The sequence below is a fragment of the Ixodes scapularis genome, unplaced genomic scaffold (assembly GCF_016920785.2).
Source record: "Ixodes scapularis isolate PalLabHiFi unplaced genomic scaffold, ASM1692078v2 PGA_scaffold13__105_contigs__length_92229423, whole genome shotgun sequence".
Lineage (NCBI taxonomy): Eukaryota > Metazoa > Arthropoda > Arachnida > Ixodida > Ixodidae > Ixodes > Ixodes scapularis.
Window position 1 is genome coordinate 61,278,578 of NW_024609839.1, and position 24,654 is coordinate 61,303,231.

General features: G+C 46.3%; 1 protein-coding gene across 2 annotated transcripts; it reads right to left on the reverse strand.

Moving 5' to 3' along the window:
* LOC8033232 (SH3 domain-containing protein 19) lies at window positions 1–24,654 on the reverse strand. 2 transcript variants are annotated; one of them, XM_002403059.5, is made up of 14 exons: window positions 24,455–24,654; window positions 23,687–23,759; window positions 22,509–22,560; window positions 21,149–21,242; window positions 20,277–20,338; window positions 18,929–19,393; window positions 17,292–17,524; window positions 13,918–14,002; window positions 11,200–11,265; window positions 8,676–8,819; window positions 6,337–6,538; window positions 4,852–4,913; window positions 2,170–2,295; window positions 1–833 (listed from the first exon to the last, which is right to left on the reverse strand). In XM_002403059.5, the coding sequence occupies exons 2-14, from the start codon at window positions 23,737–23,739 to the stop codon at window positions 633–635; spliced, it is 1,845 nt and encodes a 614-aa protein (XP_002403103.3). In that variant the 5' UTR covers window positions 23,740–23,759; window positions 24,455–24,654; the 3' UTR covers window positions 1–632. The 2 variants fall into 2 exon arrangements, with proteins under 2 accessions (XP_002403103.3, XP_029851115.2); XM_029995255.4 differs by having other exon boundaries at window positions 6,328–6,538; window positions 24,455–24,625.

Here is a 24,654-nt window from a genome sequence, read left to right on the forward strand (position 1 = left end):
TTCCAGGGCATATAATTTATTGTTTCGTATAAATAAAAATCATCTCCCACAGTCACTCTCCCCTCCTTTCTACAACACTAAAAAACAACGGCAAAGAGAGCAGCACTCTAGGTACTGACTAATTCGCAGAGTCCTCCCAAGACAACGCCTTCCAATATTCTCCTCAGATGGTGCCATAAACACCAAAAAGACACCGGCACGACTGCGATTGGGAATGTGGAGAAGGCCGGGTCTCGTACGACGAATGTGCTCTTTCTTCATTGTCCAAAGCTAAAATAACCTTAGAAATTGTGTGCACCACTTACTCAAACCAATGTGGACGCATACGAAAACGCTTTGACTGCAGACACACCTAACTGCCGTTGACGACGCCGGATGCTCACAGCTTGCACCGGAGATCTCTTCACCTTTCCTCTCGCTGCCGACGTCCTTCAACCTGAGATTGCTCAATTTTAAAAGCACGACAACATCGACGACGACCGTTTGCTCGCTTGCTCCTACTGACACGAAAGAACGACGAGTCGGCACCTGGCCACACTGAGGTCGGTGCGGCTTCAGTGAGTTTCGCGGACGAATTTAGCACGTTCACGGGCAACGCCTCTCCATGTCTGGATCTTCTTGGCACGTCTCTTCTACGAGAGTCTTTCGACGAAGGAGGCGGGAAAGATGCCCTCGGCGGAAGACGTCGACGAGTTTCCGAGCAGACGACCCTGCCACCAGTCTCCGTTCACCTTTCGCGTGACTTGAACCTTGTCGCCTGGATGGAGGGTCAGCTCATCGCCGTGTTGGGCTTCAAACGGAAATGCAGCCCTGTAGATATCTACACTTGTACCCTGTGAAAGAAGAAAGCAAAAGCAATGAGTGGCTCAAGTTAGCAAAGGAATGATCGTTCGGGGAGACACGCTGCTAAGCTGGGGGATCGGAGGCCGAGTGCGTTAATGCACCGCGACTCTGAGCACAGGGAACGAAAGCTCGCACTGCAGATCCCGAGAGTCTTGAGTTCGCTCCTCACGCCTGCCCATTTCGATTTAGACGAGCATTGTACCGGAGTGCGGTCATATATCGCTACTCCGATATGCACGCTAAAGGAGCTGGCAGCGGTACTGCCCTGGCTAAATTTGTGATCTACGGTGGAGACGTCGACTCCCGTAGCAAGGGGGGCCGACTGATTTTCTGCTGTCTAAGAATACACAGAGCACAATTACTGCCAAGCTCACAACACACTAAATTCAACTGTTGTTAGCACGAGTGATCATCTCAGCATCTTAGAAATAAACTCAGGCTTGGGAAGCAGTAATCCATTTAACTAGCTTTTCTAACTGATAGAGGCATGCAATTTTCTCGGCAGTAATTTGTACAGCGATACAATTAAAAAATTTGTAATTGATTTGTTTTCTTACTCATTCCAAAGCAATTACTTAGAAACCCATTACATTTCAAATCCGATTCCAGTGAGTTATGGCAAATTTACATGGTTTTGTGCACCCAGTTTTTTCTATTTAGGTTACAAAGCTAAATCATATCCTCTCCACAAGTCTAGAAACTCACCACATTAATATTCCGAGAGATGCCCCACCTCTGAAAAATAACACACCCATATTTTTCATGATCTGCTATTTCTTCAAAAACACCGAAAGATAGCCCAATTCTAGCAATTCCAAGGCCCTGGCCAATGGTGACCTCGGCAGAAATGCCGTTATTTAGCCACGGCGGGTGATAAGCAAACATTTCTGACTGGGAAGGACGGCCGTCTTTGGTTCATCGTCCCTCCCTGCGACCAGAAGTTACGCAGGTCGCTGAAGCAAATGTAGATTTTTTTCAAGTTTTTTTTATTGCACACCGAAAGTGAGCCCCGTCCTTACTCTAACCCGATTTGCTCTCGACATTAGATGGGCTATCTCTCAGGATATTACGGTAGCTACTGGAAGAGACATTCATATTTAGAAAGACACTAGAACTAAAAGCATTACATAAACTTACCAACACTGCTTTTAGCACACTCCTATCGGCCATACTCTCCTTAGCTATCCAAAGTTAAAGGCAGCTTGGTTCCTGTCTTCCACATAAACTTGTCAAAAATAAAAGAAGGAAACCAGCCAAACTAGTGATACGCTGCCATAGCGCTTCTATGAGCTATTAGTAGAAAATACTTGGTTGCGACTGGCTCACCTTTGCCGTGGTCTGCTTGGAGATGGGCTGCACAAAAGAAGCCGGAAACTGACCCTTGCGCCCCCTGTGCTCGCCGTAGAGCCAATCCTTGTTGATCCGCGACAGGACAGTCACGGTGTCCCCTTCCTGGAAGAATTAGAGATGCAACAAAAGTCACAGCTCAAGCTGGTCTATCCCCCGACAGAAATACCACATTTTCTGGTCTATACAGTCCGAACCCGGGGGGAAAAAAAAGGATTTTTCTTAGACAGTTCGCATTTTGTGCACATTCTGCATGTGCAAAAATCCTCCTCCACGGCACGCCTTGAAAAATGTCAGCTTGGTTGGTGCACAAAAAAGCTTACTGCAGACAAAAGTAATTATTAATGCGTCCTCTCATCCAAAAAAACGGACCCGTCTTGCCGTAGAAAACCTATCATGAAAAAAAAAAATTTGCATGGTTTGTTTTTGTAAATAGTCTGCACTGTATCAAGTTTCAACCTTTAGATATATATAGGTATATAGTCCGAGGAATGTAGTCAGGAAAAATTTGCACATTAAAGGCTAATTCACACACTTGCGACCGCTTACGACGGAGTGCCTTAAAACAGCTTACGAAGGAGTGCCTTAAAGCTGCTTACGACAGGGCAGCTTAAAGCTGCTCACGACAAAGTGTCTTAAAGGGAAGATGGGGCGGTTCTGCATTTGAGAAAAAACACTTGAATTGTGTTCACTTGGCCATTTGAAAAACAGATGTCACAATTATGTTTCAATGCGACGCGCCGGAGAGCCATAAGAGCAGTTTCAAAATAGGGCAGAAGCCCCGCCTCCCTAGCCTTGGGCAGCCAAAAGATCCGCCGATGACGTCACATAAAGCGACTGTCTTTCGCGTTTTAATGTGTTTAACATAACTTGCGCAGCAAATGGTTTGGGTATTCGGGTTCACGGGGTAAAAATACACGAGAATTCACTTCTTTTTTTTTTTAAGCAGCTCCAAAGCTTCCCTTTAAAGTCTTAAAGGGATACTACAACGAAATTGTGGCGTTAATTTCTTGGTCTATTGTGTTTAACGGAGCATTATAGCATCAGACACACCAATCTCTTGTTGAAAAAGTCACGAACAGGAATTTTAAAATGAATTAAAAGATTAGCAAAAAGCACCTGGTGGATGTCGCTAACGCCTCGTTTGTAATGCCCGTCTAGGAACCTTGGCAGATAGTGACGGTAACTGTCTCGCCTCCAGCCACGGCGAGAAAAGAGGGGAAGGACGAACTCCCTTCTTCCCGAGAATCCCTTTTGTGTGACCCAGAAGTCGCTGTACAATACAATACAATACAACCATTTTTGGTTGTATTGTATTGTCTGTATTTTCAAAGGCCACTAATCGCTTTCTGTCATTTTCATAAGAGTTTGTGTCCTTTTACCGCGTACGCCATGACGGCAATTCAATTCAATTGGCGATAGTAGATTAATTCCGAGTCTCTCGAGTTTCGACGATGGGTTCACGGCATTGGGATGATTTTGTGTCAAAGAGTCATTTGCAGCAGCAACCAGTAGCAGTCACTTCAAAGACAAAGGCCTGACGAGAGCGTCGCCTTGGCCAAAACAGTCATCGACCATCACTTTGACATCAAGTTGAAGTGTTGATACAGACTCTCGAGAAAGATACATGCGGAACTGCCAAACCAATGACAATTCTCCGTGTTTGTTCCCAGGTCCCCTCAGTGCACAGCCACAGATACCGATGGACAAAGCGTGCAGTATTATGCACGGTTGCGGGGGGGCACGTGAGGGGCGATGTACTAAACCGGGCACCTCTGCAATGAGTCCGAGTCGTCGGTCTGCGTCCAAGGGCTACTGACAGCAGAGGCTATCAGTGTAGTTCTTCACCCGTGCACTCAAAAGAATATCAACATAGTAAATATTCACATAGCAAAAAAAAAAAAAAAAAAGTATTTACATGAGTTAGTCTTTAAACACTTACCAGAGGTTACCAGAGGGAGCCAGACCTGCGCGAGCAGACGCAAGACGCTTTCAAAATATCATATTCTAGCTAATTCCTACCTTCCATTAGAACCCCACTTCCGCGTCCGCCACGGGAACATTATTTCCGTCAGTGAGAAAGAATGTAACCTCCATCTCGGCGTTAGTGTTAAACATAGTAGACATTTGAGCGAGAGCTTCGAGAAATGACCCCGCGAGCAGAGAACAACGAAGAAAATCGTCTGCTTCCATCCGGACTCTGTACTGACTCCGGAACCGGTGCAAGGTTACGAGAAATTGGGTCGGAACTCGTTTAGAACTGGGATGAATCGAACGCGCCGGTGTAGTGACTGTGCAACTTCTGGCTGAATTTCATGTGCCAGTTCGGACAAATCAAAGAGGCCTGTTCTTCCCGTCATATGCAGTGCAATCCACGTTTAACGATAATGAGAAAACCTGAAAATTCAATCGTTATAACCGATTATTGTTGTATTTAGACTAGAAACTGATCGTTATAAGCAGTACATTGTTATATGTGGTATGGCTGTAAGTGGATTGCACTGTATACCTAGTAGTTACATTTTATCTCACAAATACTGCCAAGCCTTCGCTCTGGTGAAATGCAGTTCCAGGTTAAAGTCATAGACTCGCAAAAACTTGGTCGTAAGCAGATGCAAGTGTGTGAACCGGTTCAAGTAAGGGTAAAGGGAAGCAACGTACGCAAAAGCCAAGATCCCCATCTTGTTCGGTAGAAAAGCTGTAGAGCGCGACGGCTGGGCAACCTGGAGAAAAGAAAGAGGGCATTGAACAATTTAAAAACAATAAAACCAAAGTATGCACACAAAAGACACACATACAAAACGAGGCAGAGGTTTCACCCCTGCAAGCCCTGCCCGAGCAACAACATGTTTCCCGTCATTAACAAGATGATGCACTTGTATCCATGACTAATGCTCAAAACAACAATTGTACAACATGCCCATCCAACTTCATGACAATTAGGAGCAACCAGTTATGCTTAATGCTCAGACCATGTTGTTTGGAGGATCAATGTTTCGAGCTGTCACAGACTTCTATCTACTGACATGCCTAAAGAAATAGTCCAGATTAAGAAAGTACAATATTGGAAAATTTTGACAATCTTTTTATGAAGCAGATGTAGTACTACCCTCCACGTGGTATTTCAATCCTTCACAAATAATATGGCCCAGCTAGGTCTCAAACATAGATGGCATTTCCAATTGCCCATCTTTTTGACGGGTCTGTCATGGGGTTTCGAGAAAGAGTAGAACGTATCCAGCAACTTCCTCCACTGTAACTTATTCGAACCCACGTCGATCCGTCAGGTTCATCTCATGCTCACGTTTATTCTGTCCCCTGGTAGGTCTTGGAGGAGCCTTAGGTTCTCTTGGAGGAGCCTTAGGTTCTCTTGGAGGAGCCTTAGGTTCACTCCTATCATAGTCCCCACTGGGGGACTGATAGTATTATGAAATAAATAAAATAAACGATCTGACTGACAGACTCCGAATGTCAGCTGCATGCCTTTTGAGCCTTGATTAGTCCCAAGTGAAAACTAATAAAATGATGAAAAGGTTTTATACCAGGGGTTTGATTTTGGTCAAGGCAAGAGTGAGAGCGTTCTCGGCTACCAGTTGGACGTGGCTCTCAGAGCTGTTCGCAAGCTCGCGATTGGGCAACATTTTGGTGAGAACATCTCATCAACGCACATGATAGTGAGAGACGTCTCACAGCCCCCGATGTGCGTGTCCTAAGTATTCCTTCATCCACCGGTCCATGTTGGCTTGTGTACGGCAGCAGAACAACTTGAGATTTGCCAACGAGGTGCAGGTCATCAATGGCTTCCAACGCGAAACAGCAGACGATCCCAATTTCAGCCTGCGCCCGATCTCTCTTCGTCGTGGCGCTCGATATGCGGCAAATGATCGACGTTCATTTCGGTTCGTTAGCAGATGACTTGCAGGCGCTTTCTTGCTCCATTCCCATCTGCGAACGGTGCTTCGTAGCACACGAGCCGTGTTCCTTGCTTGCGCTAGCAGGCAAACCATCTACGAATGCCACCTTCACTCTCTCTGCAAGAGGTTTATTAGAGCTTGCTCTCGGCTCTCGCAGCGACCAAAATCAGACCCCGGGTGGTCTAAGGACTGCAACGTTAGCAACAAAGGGCACCCGTCGCACCTCGCTCACCCGTGGGCTGCTGCGGCTGCTGGGGTGACTCGACAAAGGCAGCCGGAAAGCGGCCCCTCCGACCCCCTAGCTCCCCGAGGGCCCAGTCCCCGTCCACGGGCCCCAGGTAGTGGACCAGGTCACCCTGCTTCAGGCTCAGCTCTTGGCCAGACTCCGCCTCAAAGTCGTAAAGTACCCTGCAAGTGGCGGTCCCCGCCTTTCCCTGCACACAAAGGGGAGAAGGTGTTTAGCCGAAAGGATCTATGACGAGGCTCGTCTGCACCATGTGTGCCAACAGCGTCCCGAAAAGTGGTCCCTCTACGGCTGCTGAAGGTTGCCGCAACGACGGGAACACTCGCGTTCGCTCATGCTTTTTTCCAGAACTTCTACGCTGAATCGCCAGGATTGCGGCATCCGACAGCGTGACATGCCGGCTTTTGTGGCGCCATTTGTTGCCACTTTGGGACCACTTTCGATGCATGGGCAAATGCCAAGAGTGTGCGATCACAAAAAGTATGAAATGGCGTAAACCTCGATGATGCCATTGTACTCGAGCCTAAAAGCGTGACTTGAGAGACACTCTTTCGCTTTCTCCGAGCAAAGCGAGAAGCAATGTAAAAAAGAAAACAAAAAATTGCCTTGACACTTTGCACAAAGCCGACTGACGCAGAATGTGCCACGTGTTTGCGTCAACCAGCTTCAGTCCGTTCGGATCTGTTGCGTCTGTTTTCCCTTTACGTTTTGGGGTAATCTATTAGAGCAGTGCTTCTCAGCCATTATGATGTTTCCAGTGCTTCAAGGACCGTAGGTGGCCTTCAGGGACCCCAAAATGTCCACGAACCCCCCTTCGAGAACCACTGTATTAGAGAATCTGACAGGAACACACGACGCATTGTAAATCAGTTGGCTTTGTGCGAAGTATCAAGGTGAGTATTTCTTTTCCTCTTTCTTAAACTTACGGCGAGCTCCCAGAGGTTCCTAAACTATTTTTTTCTAAGGCACCATGTTTTATGGCCCACAAGTACACATCCAGGGTGTTTTTCTTTTATTGAATACATAGGTTTCTAAAAAAAAAAAAGGCGTGAAAGCTACACAAATGCAGTCTGTGGAGGCGAGTTATACAGCCAGGTGGACATTATGTTCAAGAAAGAATGTGACTAAAAGATGACTAATTAATGAAAATCCACTAATATATTTTTTTAACGAGACATTGCAGGGCACACGCTTATATTGAAGAAATGGGGGCAGTCAGTGTTGAATGCTGAGCACACAGCTGAAGCTGTTGTCAAATTTTGTAGTGGAAATCTGTCTACACTAAAATCAAAACGTGCAGCCCTCGTTTGACGCCGGAGGCCGGGTCACGTGATTTTCATTGATATCACGCAGCAAAACAAAGCAACTTGTTGCGGCCGACAAAGTGGCTTGTCGCTTTAGTTCGCCAGCCGCGAAGCACCGACTGCAACCAACTCCGGTGCGTTGGGGTGCAAAATAGCAACGAATATTTCGTCATTCACACGTGACCCTCCGGCATCAAACGAGGGTTGTCCTTCTGACGGACATCGCATGTTTGACTGACAGATTTCCAGAACAAAATTTGGCAAGGAATAACACAAACTGCTGACCGATCCGAGATTTTTAGAAGCCGGGCAGGCCGTCAACATTGATTGCCTCCATTTCTTTAATATGAATGCGTGCCCTAAAACATCTAATTAAAAAAAGCAATTAGTAAATTTTACCGAAGAATACCGTGCGTCCGCCCATTCCACATTAAGCGCCCATTACCAAATTTGTGAGATCTGAGAAAATACGCACAGTACATTTATATGTAAAATTGATTACCGGACAAGCGCCCATCCCCCATTTTTTTTGTGATTATCTCCAAAGTTTGAGTGGGCGCTTGCCCGGTATTTTACGGTAGTTGATTAGTCATCTTTTAGTTCCATTCTCTTTTGAACACAATGTCCACCTTGCCGTATGACTAAATTGCACAGACCATATTTGTAATGGCTTTTTGTTTTTTTTATAGAAAACTGAATTTAATAAAGAAAAAACACCGCATATATATATATATAAGACCGCTGAAATAACGCTTTTCAAAGCCGCTCCGGCTGCACGGTTGCAAAGCATCATACTAATGAGCGAGAATATCTTGGTTTGTTTATGGGACAGGGTGATCCTTGCAAAGAAACCTGGCTGCGTTATGTTTCTTGTCTCAACCTTTTACGATGCTCCAGGCTTGGAAACCACTCCTAAAACGCATTCTGCGCTAAAACGGGGCAGGATGTCGAGTTCCCAAAGGGGACAAAATCAGTATTTCTTTTAAACATGCGCGACTGTTCCTACAATTGAAGCAGCCGTACCTGTTCGGTGCCGGGCTCTCCACTTGCCTTGGGGAAACTGAGGACGTCGAGACAGCGTTTGGGAACCAGCCCTTCCTCGTTTCCGCAGCGGCCCCTGAACATGCCGGGTCGCTCCTCCGACAGAAGGGCAATCAGGTCGTGCGCCTGCACACACAAGGAAAACACAACTGCCACAAAATCCTGTACAATTGCCTTCCCCCCCAACGGGATGCCCTTTCTATTTTGCATCCTCTATCTTTTGTTTCCTCTTTTGGGCCCCGTTACAGAGTCAGTGTTAGCACTTCCGAACGGGGAACGTGTGTAGCGTTTCCCAAAAGTCATGCCAACACATTGCCTAAGGATACACCAATGGATCTTCCTGTAATGTGTTTCACCCCTTTCCTCTACTCTGCCTGTCAGAGTATGTCAATGCCCTTGGATACGGCCATCCATATCACTTATGGAAAGAACCACATCCATACCCGCATTCCACTGTGCTGCGGCTCAACATCTCGTAGATAACAAAGCCGTAGTGCCGAATGAGATGGCATCATCAGAGAAGGCCATTGCAGGTCACAGATTGTACACAATGATTGCGTCAACGTTCAGCTTAAACTTGACTCGAAGCCGAGCGCTGACGCAGCACTCGGCTCCAATCTGTGTTCAGCAGGGGCCTTCTCTGATTAAGCCATCTCATTCAGCACTTGGGCTTTGTTATCTATGAGGTGTTGCGTGGCGCCTCCTTGTCTCTGGCTACATGCAAGCTGTGTGCGTGACTTTGCCAAAAACAAATATGGGCTCGTTTTGACGAAAACCCGGCGGTGTCTGTCAGTTGGTCAGCGCCGGGGACGGATGAAGACACTGACACATGCTCACGTCAGTGCTTCGAACCAATGGGAGCGTCATATGCGACAACTGACAATTGAAAGACATCGTCGAGTTTTCGTCAAAATGAGCGTTTTAACGCTAACGCATCAAAATTGCGAGACATTCCCGGCCCCCCATTTTCTCTCTGGATGCGATGTCTGACGAAAGTCACACCAAAACACCGATCTGTGGTATTGGTACGTAAGACACGCGAGCTTTGAGAAGGCTCCTGCGTGTTTATCGCACCATGGAACCCATGTTTCCCATGATCGCCAGCTGTGCGGGCGATGTCGGTTAGTGTGACGCGCAAGTTTCGAATAAACACGTTCAAGTTCGACAAGTAAACTTCGAATAAACACGTCCATGCTCAGTCACCTATGCATGTCAGATTTTCGGATTTTCCAACACGCTGTTGTTGGCTGAGCTGTGGCACTGGCGGCACAAACGAACGCACCCAAAAAGGTGCTTCGAAGGCACTAGTATGGGGAATGGAGATTCGTCCAAATATGGTAAATCTCTGAACAGTAAGAGTCTTTACTTTTCCTCGTGTTCGAAACGGACGACTAAAACAACCAACTCACGTGCTTCTCCTTCGTGCTGATGGCGCTTGATGGCTCATGGACATGAGGCCATGAAACGAAATGGAACAATATGTCTACCGTATTTACCTGGTCCGGAATAAATCATGGTCGTTCTCGTTAGATGAAAATGGGCACTTGGATCATGTTTTTGTCAAATGAGAGTTATCTGCTTTGACGTCAACACGACCACGTTGGTATGGTGGTAAGTTTTAGTAGATCCTTCCGATGACCCCAATAACAATACCCGATACTCTGCCACCGCCTTTGTGCATACCTCGTATCGTTAGCAGGTATTGTTATCGAAGGTATCAGAGGTATTGAAATGATCTACTAAAACTCTGTAATCTCAACGAACACAACACGGCAAACCAATGTGGCCAGTAAAAAAGAATAGTACTCCAATTAATATAGCTTTAAAAAAAAATATATTTTTCAGTTAGTTTTGGTGCAACATGTGCGCTTGAGAGCCGGATGGCACAGTGAAAGTGGATTGGCACACAATGGTGAGACTGGTGCAGCATTTCCACCCCTGAATGAATGCTTACCAACATAAAAGGCTCAAGGTACACCTAAGCACTTCTTACGAGTTGTGAATGCGAAAGCACGTCCGCCGCTCTTCGCTTCCTTCTTTAATCTGCGGCGTACAACGCGCTGACCTTGGGCGTGGAACGGTGGAGCCGCTGCCTCGCGGACATGTAGTGCCATCAAGTGAGCGATCGTTTAAACTGTCGTGTGCCTTGCGGCGCGAGGAAGGAACAGACAGCCACATAGTTCCCAGCAGAACAAACCCCTTGGCTTATTCCACGCGCCGTATATATTGCCACGCGACGTACAACCAATAAGAGGCGAGCGAAAGCAGTGATCACTGATAACACAACAGGGTGATAACACAGTCGGAATGACAGCACACAAACTGATGTGCAGCGGCCAATGGGAGCCTTGTCGACGCGCGCCGGCCAATGAGACTTAAGTGTAAAAGGTGCCAATGGCTAGCTTTGTGCATGGTTTCATTAAGGTGCCGTTTTGCATGGTTTTAAAGCTGATGACGTCGGCTCGCTCCATGAGACAGGTAATTCTTTCGCATTAAAACAGCTTACCTTGAAAGAAAGCTCATCAGGTCCAGACGCATGGTAGTCACATTTGGCCACAGCTGCACCTGACAGCTGTTGAAAGGATTTGTGGAAATCAATTCTTTTAACATTTCAACTGAAAGAAAACAAATTTTTAGGGGAAGGTTCAAATCTTCAGGTTTTTCTTCTACTGCCTTTCTAAAATTATGCCAGGATTTAACAGGTGAGCAAGGGTTCTTGTAAACTGGGACAAAGAACTTATTATTCATTGACACCCTTTATAGTTTTGCACAAATTTATAATTTTGTATATATTGACGTCTTACTGCACTCTTAGAGCTTGCACACATTTGGGTAAACCAGCAGGGCAGTACGTGCCATAGTACACTAATTGTCAAGGGGGTCTAGCCCAAATGGGCTCTCATAAACAAATAGCCACAGCATATAATTTTCATTAACCACATCCAACAGTTCCCTCAGGCTATAAACTTTACAAATTCAACAGCTAGGGCAAGTTGCCTGCACGGAGAGAAAAGGGTTTCTGACTAAGCTGATACACAGATGGTTTGAACACAAGACACCTTGCACAATGTAATGAGCTTAAAGGGCAGCTCTTATCAAAAATGAAACCAAAATAAATGACTGGTATCGCTTTAGTGACACGAAATACAACCACAACCGAAATACTACGTCAAAGTGAAGCCGCATACTCCACTAAGACCGATTCTAAAGATGCGACCAGCAGCTCCTCTGCGGGCGGAAAGCGGGTTAGCTTTTAGTCAAGGAGTGTTCCTTAACCCCCGTGACGTCATGTCACGGTGGAGCTTCAGGAGATTGGTTGTACCGTGCACTGCAGCGCCACGGTGACATCACGTCTTGGCCGCACAACTCACGATCAATGTTACCATCCCTCTAGCAGTTTTCTTGTAGACGGCCGAAACAAAACTTTGAGCTGTGAAATTTATAAAACTACACAGAATTTCTAAAACAAAAATTATACCTTGTATTTAAGGGACACTGCCTTAGCTTAAAACAGTCGTAATCCCAAATTTAAAAAAAAAAAATATATTATCAAGGGTTGCTTTCTAAGGAAGGACACTACCCAAAAGGGTCAACTTTTGAACCTCAAGCTTAATACAAATGAAATTTACAGTATATATTGGCAGTTATAAGGCAGAAGACAGTACAAGGTTCCATCTATGTACATGAATTGTGAAAGAAATTATAGTGGTTTATATCGGGAACACACTGACATTACTTAGGAAAACTATCCTTAGAAAACTAACGTAATATCAAACATCTTTCTTCACTAGATGTGCACCAGACTGCCTGGAGAGTCGAACTGTGAAAACAGTTTCCAAAAATTAGTTTATTTTAGGCTAAAATCGAGCTAAAAAAAATCAAATAAATTTTTTGCCTTTTATCTTGTCGACAAAATCTTAACATCTTTTATAAGATAAAAGACATCCACAAAGTAAAAAAATACAATGCCACAACTGCATTGCCCATTAAATTCCATTTAAAGGACACATGCAAAGGAAAAAAACATTGTTTTTAAACGGCTTGGATGAAAAAAGGAAGTCATAAAACGAATTTACAACAAACGAGAAACATTTTTAGAGCTACATTTACGGCGCGATACGAATATGTAGTTGGCGCCTGCAGGCGCCCGCGGGAAGTGGCCACTATTTATCACATGGTGCTTGCGCTCTTTTGGAAGCTCCATATGGTCTCTAAAAGTTACTTATTCATTTTCGTTTGAAGTGCAACAAAGAACAAAGATTAATAAGTCAATTTTAGAGGCCAAAGGAAACTCCTGAAAGAGTACAAGCACCACGTGATAGACCTGTGTGCCAGTCAGAGATTGACAGCAACAGCGCACCGGAGTGTTTGCTTCCAGAAACCTCTTCCGGCGGCGGCGGTGGTGGTGTGGAGGAATGTGTTGAACCGGCGGCGCGCCATGCTCAGCGTGAGGCAACGTCGTGGCTTTGCGGCGGTGGCGGTCCAGTGCAACGGCGCACAGGTCTACCACATGACAAGCAGCGGCTCCCGCGGGTAACAGCTACAAATACATTCCGCACTGTAAATATAGCTCTAAACAATTTTTTTCTTCGTTGTAAATTTATTTATGACATTCTTTTTCCATCTAGGCTGTTTAAAAAAAAAGAATGTTTTTTTTTCCTTTGCCTGTGTCCTTTAAAAAAAAAACAATGAGTGAGCCTTTCCTTTTGTCCTGTTACCGAACAACAGTTTTCCTTAAGTGGAATTTATGCCAAAAAGTGGAACGAAGAAAAACGTGTTTGAAGTGCTCGAACCGGTACCTTTTCTTTAGCATTGGTGGACTGAAAATAAGTTATAAAAAAACAACCCTGCTGTCTAAACAAACGAAACTTTCTGTGGAAACTCCCTAGATGTTGATGGATGTAAATATGGCATTTTCTAAAATCAACTTTTTTGCTGAATTTTTTTTCTTCTGGGTAGTGTCCTTACTTGGGCTTGCAACACTGACACTGCGCAGCCGATGGCTCAGTAATATGTGATAGCTACACTAAGCACCTAATTTTTTTATCGACTCCAGACATGTGGAACCGTAGTGAAACCTGGACTTTGTTATCATAACTGGAGTGATGCAATAAGTAAGTAATAATAATGAGTGAGCCATGTAATGAGTAAATGGTAAATAATATGCAAGCAATGTAATGAGTAAGCAACAAGCGATAATGTTATAACGAGCCAGGAAACCCACCGGCACTGAGCCGTCATCCTCGGGTGGCGGCTCCGGAGGCGGGTGAAGGGGCGGCGGTGGCGACCAGTCTTCCGTCGGCGAAACCCTGCAACAAAATACAACAAGTCGACGTGAATCATTAAAGTTTGATTGTTAGTAATGCACTGTTTATATTCTTTCTAGTCCTTGCCCCCAGTACTTTTAGTATTCTTGCGATGTATCAACTAGCTCATCCCTCCATCCTACTGCAAACAGTGTTGAGAAGTGCATTAAGTACTATCGCGGACACTTTTTCTAAATCATGGCAGCTGCGGCCCTTCCGTAACCCAGCGCCACACAGCAGGGGCGCTATGAAACACCGTGCCGACCCTGTGCGGCGGAATCACTCCACCAGGTTACGATAAGACTCTCTCGTCATCTGCTAGGTGCAAAGACAATTCCACCACAGCACTTGCCGATGTTTGCTTCATAGGCTCTTGTGAGTGCCTCTTTCGGTACGGAGATCTCCTGGCTCATGGAAACAAGTCAGCTAAACATTCAATGAAGGGGACATACCAAGCTGAGCAATAAAAGTGATCTACCGAGCCATGTGTACGATCATCGCCAACGATTGTGCTTAGCTGGGAATGCCACCAGAAACGCAAGCAGACGACGCATGGCGGCTTTCCCGCACAAGTTAGAACTTCCGCTAATTTTCGCGCAATCGGCGCAGCGAGGTGGTTGAAAAAATTTTCCGAGGACGCCTAAGCACTTTTCATGAGTTGTGAATGCGAAAGTATGAATGTCGAAATGAACGCTACTGAGTGCTCCTTCGAGTTTTCTGGTGTGAGTATTGACGCGCTGCCATGTTTGATGGTGCCAAGAGGAGCACCCGCTCACGCCTCCCCTGCCCCCCCCCCCCCCCCCTTCCTTCCTTCCTTCCTCCCTCCCCTCCCCTCCCCTCCCCTCCCCTCCCCTCCCCTCCCCTCCCTTCCCTTCTCCCCCCGGGGGCCTCCTGGTGAACGTGCACCACCCCCTTCCTTTTACCGGCATGGGGGACGCAGCGCCATTAAGAGGGCTTGGGAACGAGCCAGCCAATGGGAATTTATCTATCAATTTGCTGCTACTGACTACAGGCTTCGCTCCATCGAACAGGGGAATTTAGGCGCCGTTTGGCACGGCTTCAAAAGCTGATAATGCCGGTTCGCTCCATGGGACAGTTAATACTTTCGCATTAATATTGGGAAAGGACACTCCTCCACGAGAGGATTGTTTACAGAAGCTACGGGGCTGACGTCATGCTCTTTCCATCACAACAGATTGTGTTAAAAAGTACATCATATTTATAGTATACTTTACTTAAAGGCCGACGTACACTTCGCGCTTTCCACTTTTGCCTGCCACCTCCTTTCCTATATCCTCTCCACGTTTTACATTGCCCCAACCTGGCTCCCCTTCGCAGCTCAGGAGAGGGGAGCGCTGAGACGATTATCTTCCCCGCAGAAAACCGAGGTTGTACGTCGGCCTTTAAAGGGACACTGACAGGGTATTTATGCTCGCCGAGGTTTTTAGTTGTACGTGACATATGAGAGCTCAACTACCCAGAACAGAATTTGCGGCTCGAAATTCGGTTTCTTTCCGCCCGAAAACCGCCGATCAAGAACTGGCCGGTTCGAGTCTCGCTCACTCTCTTTTCCGCGGTCACGGGCCGTTTTCTAAGGTATCGATGCGACCACCAAATTTAATCAAAGTCGTGGGTCACTGAAAGCACACACTCAATATTAAAAATAGAAAAAAATATAAAACCCATTTTTTGTGGCTTCTAAAAAGCTGCAAATACGTTGATTGAAAAAAAAGTTCCACAGACAACCGGAAGCATTCTGTGCGTGCGTCGTTTCGCGTATCGTGGGACTCGCAGGGACGGCGATGGCAGCGGACGACGGGCGTGGGACCTCTATTTCAGAACTGTCGTTCGCGGTACCGGCGAATTTTGTCTGCCTTTAAAAGAGAAATTTGGGACTGATCAAAAGAATTGGTATTCATTCCGTACGACACGCCCGACCACCAAGCCAATTTGCACGAAGACGTCGCCGAGCCGTCGCTCCCTTCTCGTGGCTGAAGACATCGCTCGCGCAAACGTCAAGCGCGACGTGTCTACTTCGAGTGGAATATGCACGCGTATGGTTTCTTTACTAGGTGAGAATGTCACCAATGCATGGTGCATCCCGACTTCGACCCGGGAGTGCTTTTGCTAGAGGAAAATCGGCAGCAAACTTTCCACTTACAGTTCATCGGCTGAATTATTACTAAGGAAAAAGATACCTCACCTTCGATATGTTCCAGTAGCTCAGTGGGATAGACGTCCCCTTCGCACCCGGTAGAGCCGGGTTCGATCCCCCGTGAAACTTTTTTTTTTTTTTTTCTAAATATTTTTCGATGTCTGCATTTTTTTTTATTTTTTTTTTTACAGTTATTATTGAAGAAACAAAAAAAGAAACAAATGTTGTGGACGACACGTCGCTGAATTAGATGGTATGGGATATCCTTTTTGACACCTGCGAACTCAATGTAATCACTTTCCACAAAATGCAAGGAGCATATAAATCAGGTATCGTCCGCTTTCCGAGGTGCCCGTAAATGGTCTACAGGAATTGCAGCCAGCCATTGGTCCCGATCCCGTTGATCTTTCGGAAACTCTGTCGCACAATGCCACTTCCGTTTCTGACGCGGGACACAGCTCTTCACGCAACATCTTGGGTGTATTCTTTTCGGAGCCGATCAAAATTCACCACGGACACTCACAACTCATCTCCAACTCCTCAATGTACAAAACAACTCATCTTGGAGTAGAGAACAACGAGCGGAACATACATAACTGCAAAAGAATCCCACGGCGAGCAGTTCCCATACGCCGCACGTCGTCTGCTACCGGGAAGGAGAAAAAAAAAAAAAAAAAACACGGTCGGGTGTAGCCACGTGACTTCCGCCACTCACTCTCTTCTCTCCACTTCTCCGACCTCCGTCGGGTTTCGGTTTCGGTTTCGAGCAGTTGCGTCTTTTGGTTTTATTAAAAAAATACGCTACTCTGTTGCAAAATATTAATTGGGTAGTCCTCCAACACCATAATGAAGCGCCTGGCAAAAAATTAAAAAAATTTTTTGGGGGGTGTCAGTGTCCCTTTAAGGTACAAATTGTGCCCGGCACCCTTACTACTTCACTTCAAGTTCATAACCTCTCAATTACTTTGAACTTTTCTTCAAGTAGCTTTGAGATGTACTTTACCTGGCACTCACTGCAAATCATGTTGTATGGGTGTGGGTGACTTGTGCAGTCGGTTAGGCTAGTTACGAACCGCTAGCACAGAGCAGGTGCCTCTACCAAAGCGGGGAAATGAGCAAAGGGAGGCGTTTGCTTACTCAGCCTCGTCGTATGCCCCATGCTGCGTGTCTGGAAAGCTCCACGGGTCCAGAGGCGTCGTCGTGTCCTGCTGCGAGGCCACCAAGAGGCTCGGGAGAGAGTTGTTCCTGGGGAAGTTCCAGGCGTCGTCTCCGGCCGTGTCCCCTGCGCCCCCCTCGAGCTCCGCGGGGGCCCGCCCCCAGTGGGTCGTCCGTGAATGCGGAAGGCCCGGCTGGTTGTTCCATGGGAGTTCCTAAACAAAGGACGGGATGGCCCCTTCGAGTGGGTGCTGCGGTTGCGGGCGTCACCGCAGGCCCGACTTTGCGGAGACGGTTGGGGCGAGAGAGTGGCAAAAGCTTCTCCCCGACGGCCTTCCTTTTCCCCTCCCCATCCCTCTCCCCCACACCCCTAGAGTACCCTCCCATCCTCCTCCACCTTCCTGGGCACATGACGCACCAATTCAGTTTCCCCAAAAATTTATAAAGATATATAGGTTCTTCAGTCTTGGAATGACTGTCTAATGTCTTGCAAACAATCAAAACGATCGCTCCTAAATAGTGCACTTCGTGCATTTGGTGTCTGCAAGCACGCCGAAAGGAGACATGGTCACTTACACGGAGGTCTGATTAAGCTGATGAAAAAACACAAACTCTTTTACCCGATAGTGACGCATATTCTTTCGTTTACAAAGATGCGTCGTGCCACCTCTCCGACGACTCGGAAACTCAGCCTCAGGTACGCAATTTGCACGAAACTATAAGGAAACATGACTTGGCCTCCGGGTGAATTGTTCGTTGCTCTCCACCTTCCTAAATATTCCCAATAGTATGACATAGTGAAGAATGTTTCCAACAGTGAAGAGCCAGACGTGACGTCATCACCGCGTTCATCTCATACATCACGGTCTGAGCCACCGTCTCGAACATTACACACAGTGAACGCTGTGACCTCGCCACAGCGTTCACGTGATGACGCCACGTGAACACCATGACGTCGTCAGTGTGATGTTACCATCTGTTACACGTGACAGACACAAAAGCATGTGGTGTTTTAAATGTTCTAAAATATGCGAATGAATGACCCATACTTGATCGAATGAAACAAAGTTTACAAATCCGCCAAAAAACTTTCGACGGTTTTGTAACCTTTGTTCCATTCAATCAAGTGTAGTTCGTCCATCCATATGTTTTCCAATATTTCCTCTTTAGAGAAGGCGTAAGATGATGAAAGTGCCCCGTGCTTTAAATTCTATGCACATACCGTAAAATCCAGAGAGATACCCATCCCCGAAAGATAGCCCACCCCCTATTTTTGTCTGATTTGCTATATTTTTTTTTAAATACCGAAAGATAGCCCCCTCCTAGTAATGATAGTGTAGGGACCAATGATGGCCTCGGTGTGAATGTGGCTAGTTAGCAATGGCGGGATATAAGCAAGTATTGCAGACTGGGATATACAGTCATCTCTACTTCATTGCCCCTCGCCACCGTAACAAGCTTGGAAGGAATACATGACCTAAAAATAGCATTTTTTTAACTTTTCTGGATTTTACACTGAAAGTCGACCCACTCCATATTTTCACCCAATTTGCTCCCGATTTCGGGCGGGCTACCTCTCGGGATATTACGGTAAGATATTAAGGGAGAGTGCACCTCACCTGCAAAGGCGGTATGTCCAAGTCCAAGAGCGACACTGGCCCAACGCCGCCACCGGCTCCACCGGCGCTCTGCCAGGAGGCGCCGCTGCTTGCACCTGACGAGCCACTCGCCACCGAACATGTGGGCGACGCCGGCGGTGAGTCAAAGCTGATCAGCGACGGGCATCCGTCCAGAGCACCCGCACGGTTGCTCCGGTGCGGCGGCACGGGGGGCGCTGGCGCAGCGCCCTTGTTCCGGAACGAGTTCCGCGCCTGGGGCTGCTTCGGCGCCGGACCCTTCCTGGCGGTCGGTGCGTTCTTGGCGCCCTTTCCCGTCGAGCCGAATAGGCTCAGCTGGCCCTTGGCGAATCCGGCGCGCCGAGAGAACAAGCCGGAGATGGTGCCGTTGGGTGCAGTCCAGCCGGCGCCGTCCGGTTTGGCCGTCGATCCGAAGACGGCGTCGAGGTCCGCCGCAGTCCCGTCGCTCTGGAGAGAAAAGATGCCGGGCATCGGCGCCGGGACGTTTCGGTGGCGCCCTGCCACGATCACGCTGCTAATACATCATACAAAAAGACCGTCTGAAGACGCTGCTCGAGCTTAGATGACAGTCCTGTCGCGTTGGTCGTACGAAAACTACCCACAGACATGTTTAAAGCCTACACAAAGCAAACATGCTTTTAACAGATGTGCATACACAGATTAATATCGTCATTGCGTCTGCAGCGAACAACGCATCCTTTGCACTATATATGAGCAGCACCACTGTGGCTTTGCTTATGTGACGTCACTGCTGGTATCTGTTTTGTCGCAACATCGCGAAATACATAAACAAATTGGTCGTCAGACGTTCAGACGACGTTGGGTCAGTCTGCCAGGCTGGGCCGACACCGTTAAATGCTCGAGACAAGAAATTTAGCCGCTGTGCCACGACTGCCAGCATGAAGTCTTTTGGACGTGCACCACGCAGTAGCGATACGCAGCAGTATGTTGGTACGAGGTTTGTCCGATTCGAAGCGGTCGGGGATGGGGATAGAGGCCAGGATACCTGCGTTCTGCGGAGCAAGCTTTGGCTACATGTGCCTTGAACCGAGGCGCGTTGACGCGCTGGGTCGTTGCGACACTTGCTGCTTGCCATCGGTTGCGAACAAGTTTGACAGTGCGTGTAAAAAGCATGGTGGAAAGCTCGGGATCATAAACCAATGCCATCAACGTTTAACGTCCGAGGTTGGTCTTACTTCCGTCAGCGAAAGCGGGATTAGTTCCTCTTAAGATGTGGCAAGTTTTGGGCCAACCGTAGAAGGCAGATCATGGCGACGCTTTTAGTTGCATGCATAGCGGAAAACAGGGCACGAGAGGGGCATATACTTACGACAAATCCAGAATTGCTCTGCGAAGAGCCTCGGGAAACGATGCTTCCAGATTTAGGTGGTGCTGTGGAGAGGAAAAAAAAAGTACAAAACAAGATCGAAATGTAGCATCATGAGGTTGGGATAGCTAATAGTGTAATACAAATAAAACAGCACAAAGCAGGAACAGACAAACCCGCACAAGAAAATGCTGAATGCATTCATGTCTTTTCGTTTGCTTAAGCTTTGCACCTTTTCTTTTTTTTTGTGTGTGTGTGTTAGAATCGAAAGGTGTGAAGAATTAGAATGCATAGGTTGGAGACGGCGACTTGTGTGGCCCAATAAGTAGACGAGAATTTAACGTGCTTCGTTCTGCAAGTCGATCCAATGCCCTCGCACACAGGTCAGTGACACGGCTATGAGTAGCTGCTAATGTGCTTTCGTTTGGAAGGACCCTATATGGAGTGCAGTTTGTCTGCTGCTTGCGTAGGGGTTGCAGTGACGTCTGAACACCAAGCTTTGATTGGCTCCGATTGGAACGATAGTGGGTAGACCTCAAGGCAGCTAGCACTGAGGTCTATCCACTATCCTTCCAATCAGAGCCAATCACAGGTTGGCATTCTGATGTTCCTGCAACCCCTGTGGCAGAAGCAGACAAATTTGTGCTCTTCATAGGTTGTTCTTGAAAGATAAATGTGAACTGAATTGGGTCTACAGAGAGTGACGAAGGAGCCAACCAAAATCACGTGATATTCGGAGCAAAGTGGAGATTTGGGCCAGTTGGTTCGTTGCAAGCAAAAAGCGCCGAAAAAATACAGGGACACAGACGAGGGGAAACAGGACAAGGATATTCGGAGCATTCATTTTGGCACCAAAAAAAAGGACTGCCGCTCACGAGGTCTCGGAGGCGGCTTTTTCTTCGGAGTTTCGATGACCTTGGGCCGGATGACTGTGGGACGACTGGGAGGAACCACATTTTTCCTTTCATTCTAAAACAAAAAATCAAGAAAAAAAAGATTATTATTGGCAATACAATGATTGAGCACCTTTTAGTAATGTATCTTTCGTACCTATTTAACCTGCCACAGTAGAATCCACTTATAACGATAATGAAAAAATCCCCACAAAATTCAATCATTATAACCAATCATTGTACCTGGACTGGCCTTGAAAAGTGCCCGAAATTATTCCTCATGCTGCAGGACGAAGCAGCTAGGTTACTCAGCAAATGCAACATTCTGATCACACCAAGCAATGTCAACTTTAAAATAAACACTTACTTTATTTAGAAGTTTATAGGAATGAGTGTTTGATGAGTCGTGCATAAAAGGCAAGAAATCGACGCTTCGTACACAATTCTGATGCACCACATATCCAGTTGCTTCATGCGTGGCACCCTGGAGTATTATCGCAAGTATGAAATCGACCAGTAATGGAATTATGAGGAAAACACCTTGAACATAAATTAGAGACAAACGACCGTCGATAATCGAGAATTTACGACGATGTCGTTGACATCGTCGTAAAATCGCTACCTTGCATTTTGCCGGCACCATCTTTAAAATGTGATGACCGACGCCGATGATGATATCGGTCGACTTCGGGCCGCGCATAACTACTCTAGGTGAATTTCGACATGCGTCCGTACGGCATATGTGCGTAGTAAGTTGGGTGTCGTTTGTTCTACGGTTCTTTGTATTGGCAGTTTCAATTTTCGCCCGATTTTTTTTAACAATATTTTCCAATCAACGAATTCATGATCGTTGTAGCCGATATGCCTAATATATTCCATCGCTATATGTGGTTTATTTTTACGTAGACCCAACGCAAAAGCTAATGGTTCTCTAGAAACTGATCGTTATGAGTGGTAAATCATTATATGTGGTGTTGTTTTACGTGGATTACACTGCAATAAATGTTTTCTACCTAAAAAAAAAAAAAAAAAAAAAAACATGTTTCACAGTTGGCGCTTCCTACTTCGAAGAAATAGGAAAAAGAGGGAGAAAATCAAAACATTAAAGTAAGAAAATAGAATCTACGAGTCTAAAACCATGAACAGCACAGTGTTCTATAAATGTTCTGATTATTAAAGAGATTCCAGCTCAGAAGTAAAATGCAATGCAGACATTGAGTGAAACTACTATAAATAGATAGACAGCACTACACAAATAGTGCAAACATCTAAAAAAAAACTAACTTATGAAAGAAAAATAAACTATACATTGGTACAACGTTAATAGCAGCTTGGCACTCACCCTATTGTTGTTTGTGTCCCTCTGAGCGAGAGGTGGTGCTTGAGGTTGTGCACTACAAAGAACGGACGATGCAAGCAGGTAGTGCTTTATTTAGAAAATGCACCAGTTGAGAAAAAATATTAATTTGTTAAGTAAATCCTTAGGACTGTAAAGGTGTGTTCTGTTGCATTGAGCAAGATTATTTTAAATATACCAAGTTCCTCAATACTCCCTAAATAAAAAGTAGTAATATTTTTGAACTAGAAAATCAGTAAATTTAACGAACAGATACTGACAAGCCACATCTCTTCTGTGGAGGTCCAAACAAAAAATGCTCCTAATGTAACCTATAGCAAGGGCAGGCTAATCAGGTGGTGATAAGGATGACCAGGCAGTAGAGATAACAACAAATATTTCCCTGTGAAGGAATGGATAAACGTATGCATGAGCAAATTCTGGACATGAGCCAGATTTCCCATTGTGGAAAAGCAACATTCCATCTTGTCAAGTTATGTGCAGCTCAGCAGAGTGCTTTGTTTGAATGGGCTAGCATTCGTACAAGGACAGCACCTTCTCAAGTCGTGCCCCCTACATTGTTGAACAAATTGAGATTGGGTGCAATTTAGATCACTTACTCAGATGTCAGCATGTATGTTTCTTTTTATGTTGTTAGTTAAAGAAAAGGTTATGGACCATGGCAGATTTTCATTCTCTACATTATACTAACCTTTTAAAGTAAGCTGCCTCTCTTATTCTTAAGGATAGAATTTCTGGCTAATAATATCCACCGTTCCCACGACTTCTTATGTCGTCTCTGCCACAGTGGCGGATCCAAGGGGGGGGCGACGGGGGTGGCCGCCCCCCCCCCCCCAAACAAGGTCGACCCCCCCTCCCCCCTTCTCGGAGGGCAATTTGACATGGGGGGGACCCCCCGGTGCACACGAAAGAGTGGGAGAATAGTACCCTTACAGATTTTCCGCCCCCCCAAAACCGAGTTCTGGATCCGCCCCTGCTCTGCCATCCCATACTTTTCGAAAGCTCTAACAAACCATGTGTCCCAGTCGGGATAGTGTTATTTTTGCTCAGGTTCTGCCGAGTTATGCAACTTTGGCTTACGCCAAGTTAGCTTTGCTCCTGTGCCATATAACTGTGATAATATCGCGCTAGTGTAAAACTATAATTATGTTTTTGCAGCTTACCTGTGATTAGAAACCGGTGGTGGTGGTGCGGGGCGCAGTGGTCTTGTGGCCATAGACTCTCATAAGAACAGACCTGCGAAGCAGAAAAAGAATAGCTAAGCGCGCGACGCATGCATCTATCTATTTTTCTTTTTTTTTTGTTCCAACACGACCGACTCTTCGTGATGCAAACATCATTTTATATTCATCAACGTAAGCACCGCTTGCGCCAGACTTCACCTGGGCGTGAAGCTGCAAAATATCAGCAGCAACAAAAGAAGAAAAAAGAAAAGAGAAAGTACTGCTCGATTGATTCCCTATACTTAGCACCAGGAAATGACAGCGAGCTGCACGGTAACAGCTTTAACGACCCCGGTCACGCTTTCGGCTAAGTTCGCCCATTGAAACGCATCGCGCGAGTTTGCAGGGTGTGGGGGGGAAAACCCCAAAGCGCACGATTGCATTTTATTTCGCCCAAATACGTTCGCGACAGACGTATGGGTGTTACGAGCTTCCAAGGGCACTGGAAAATAAAACCGTCGAAATGTCCGAAGCACAACGAGACGTCAAGATTCGCCCATGTCGTTACACATCTGAATAGAATAATCGAGCTAAGAAGACCCAAGTTTTGCCTTGAAAGATTCTGCAGTCGATTCAACCGCTCAGAATAAGACGCACGTGAAAAACCGCTCTTGAGAAAGATACAGGCTGCGCCAGGGTATGCACAGAGTTACATCAAATACGCCCCGGATATGAATCAAAAGGAGGTACGAGTTTGGTTTTACTTACCGACTTTCTTCGCATATACACTTTCTGCGCAGTTGTGGTATGAGCTGTGAGATTATTATGTGCACGGCTAGGAATGCACGTGATTGTGCGCCAGATAAAAGGACCTTCGACAACCGTTACATTCCTTCACATACCCACCTACGCCATTTTTAAAGCACGGCGCCGTTGGTGCTCCCTGGCGGGAAAATTCGGCGCAAGGC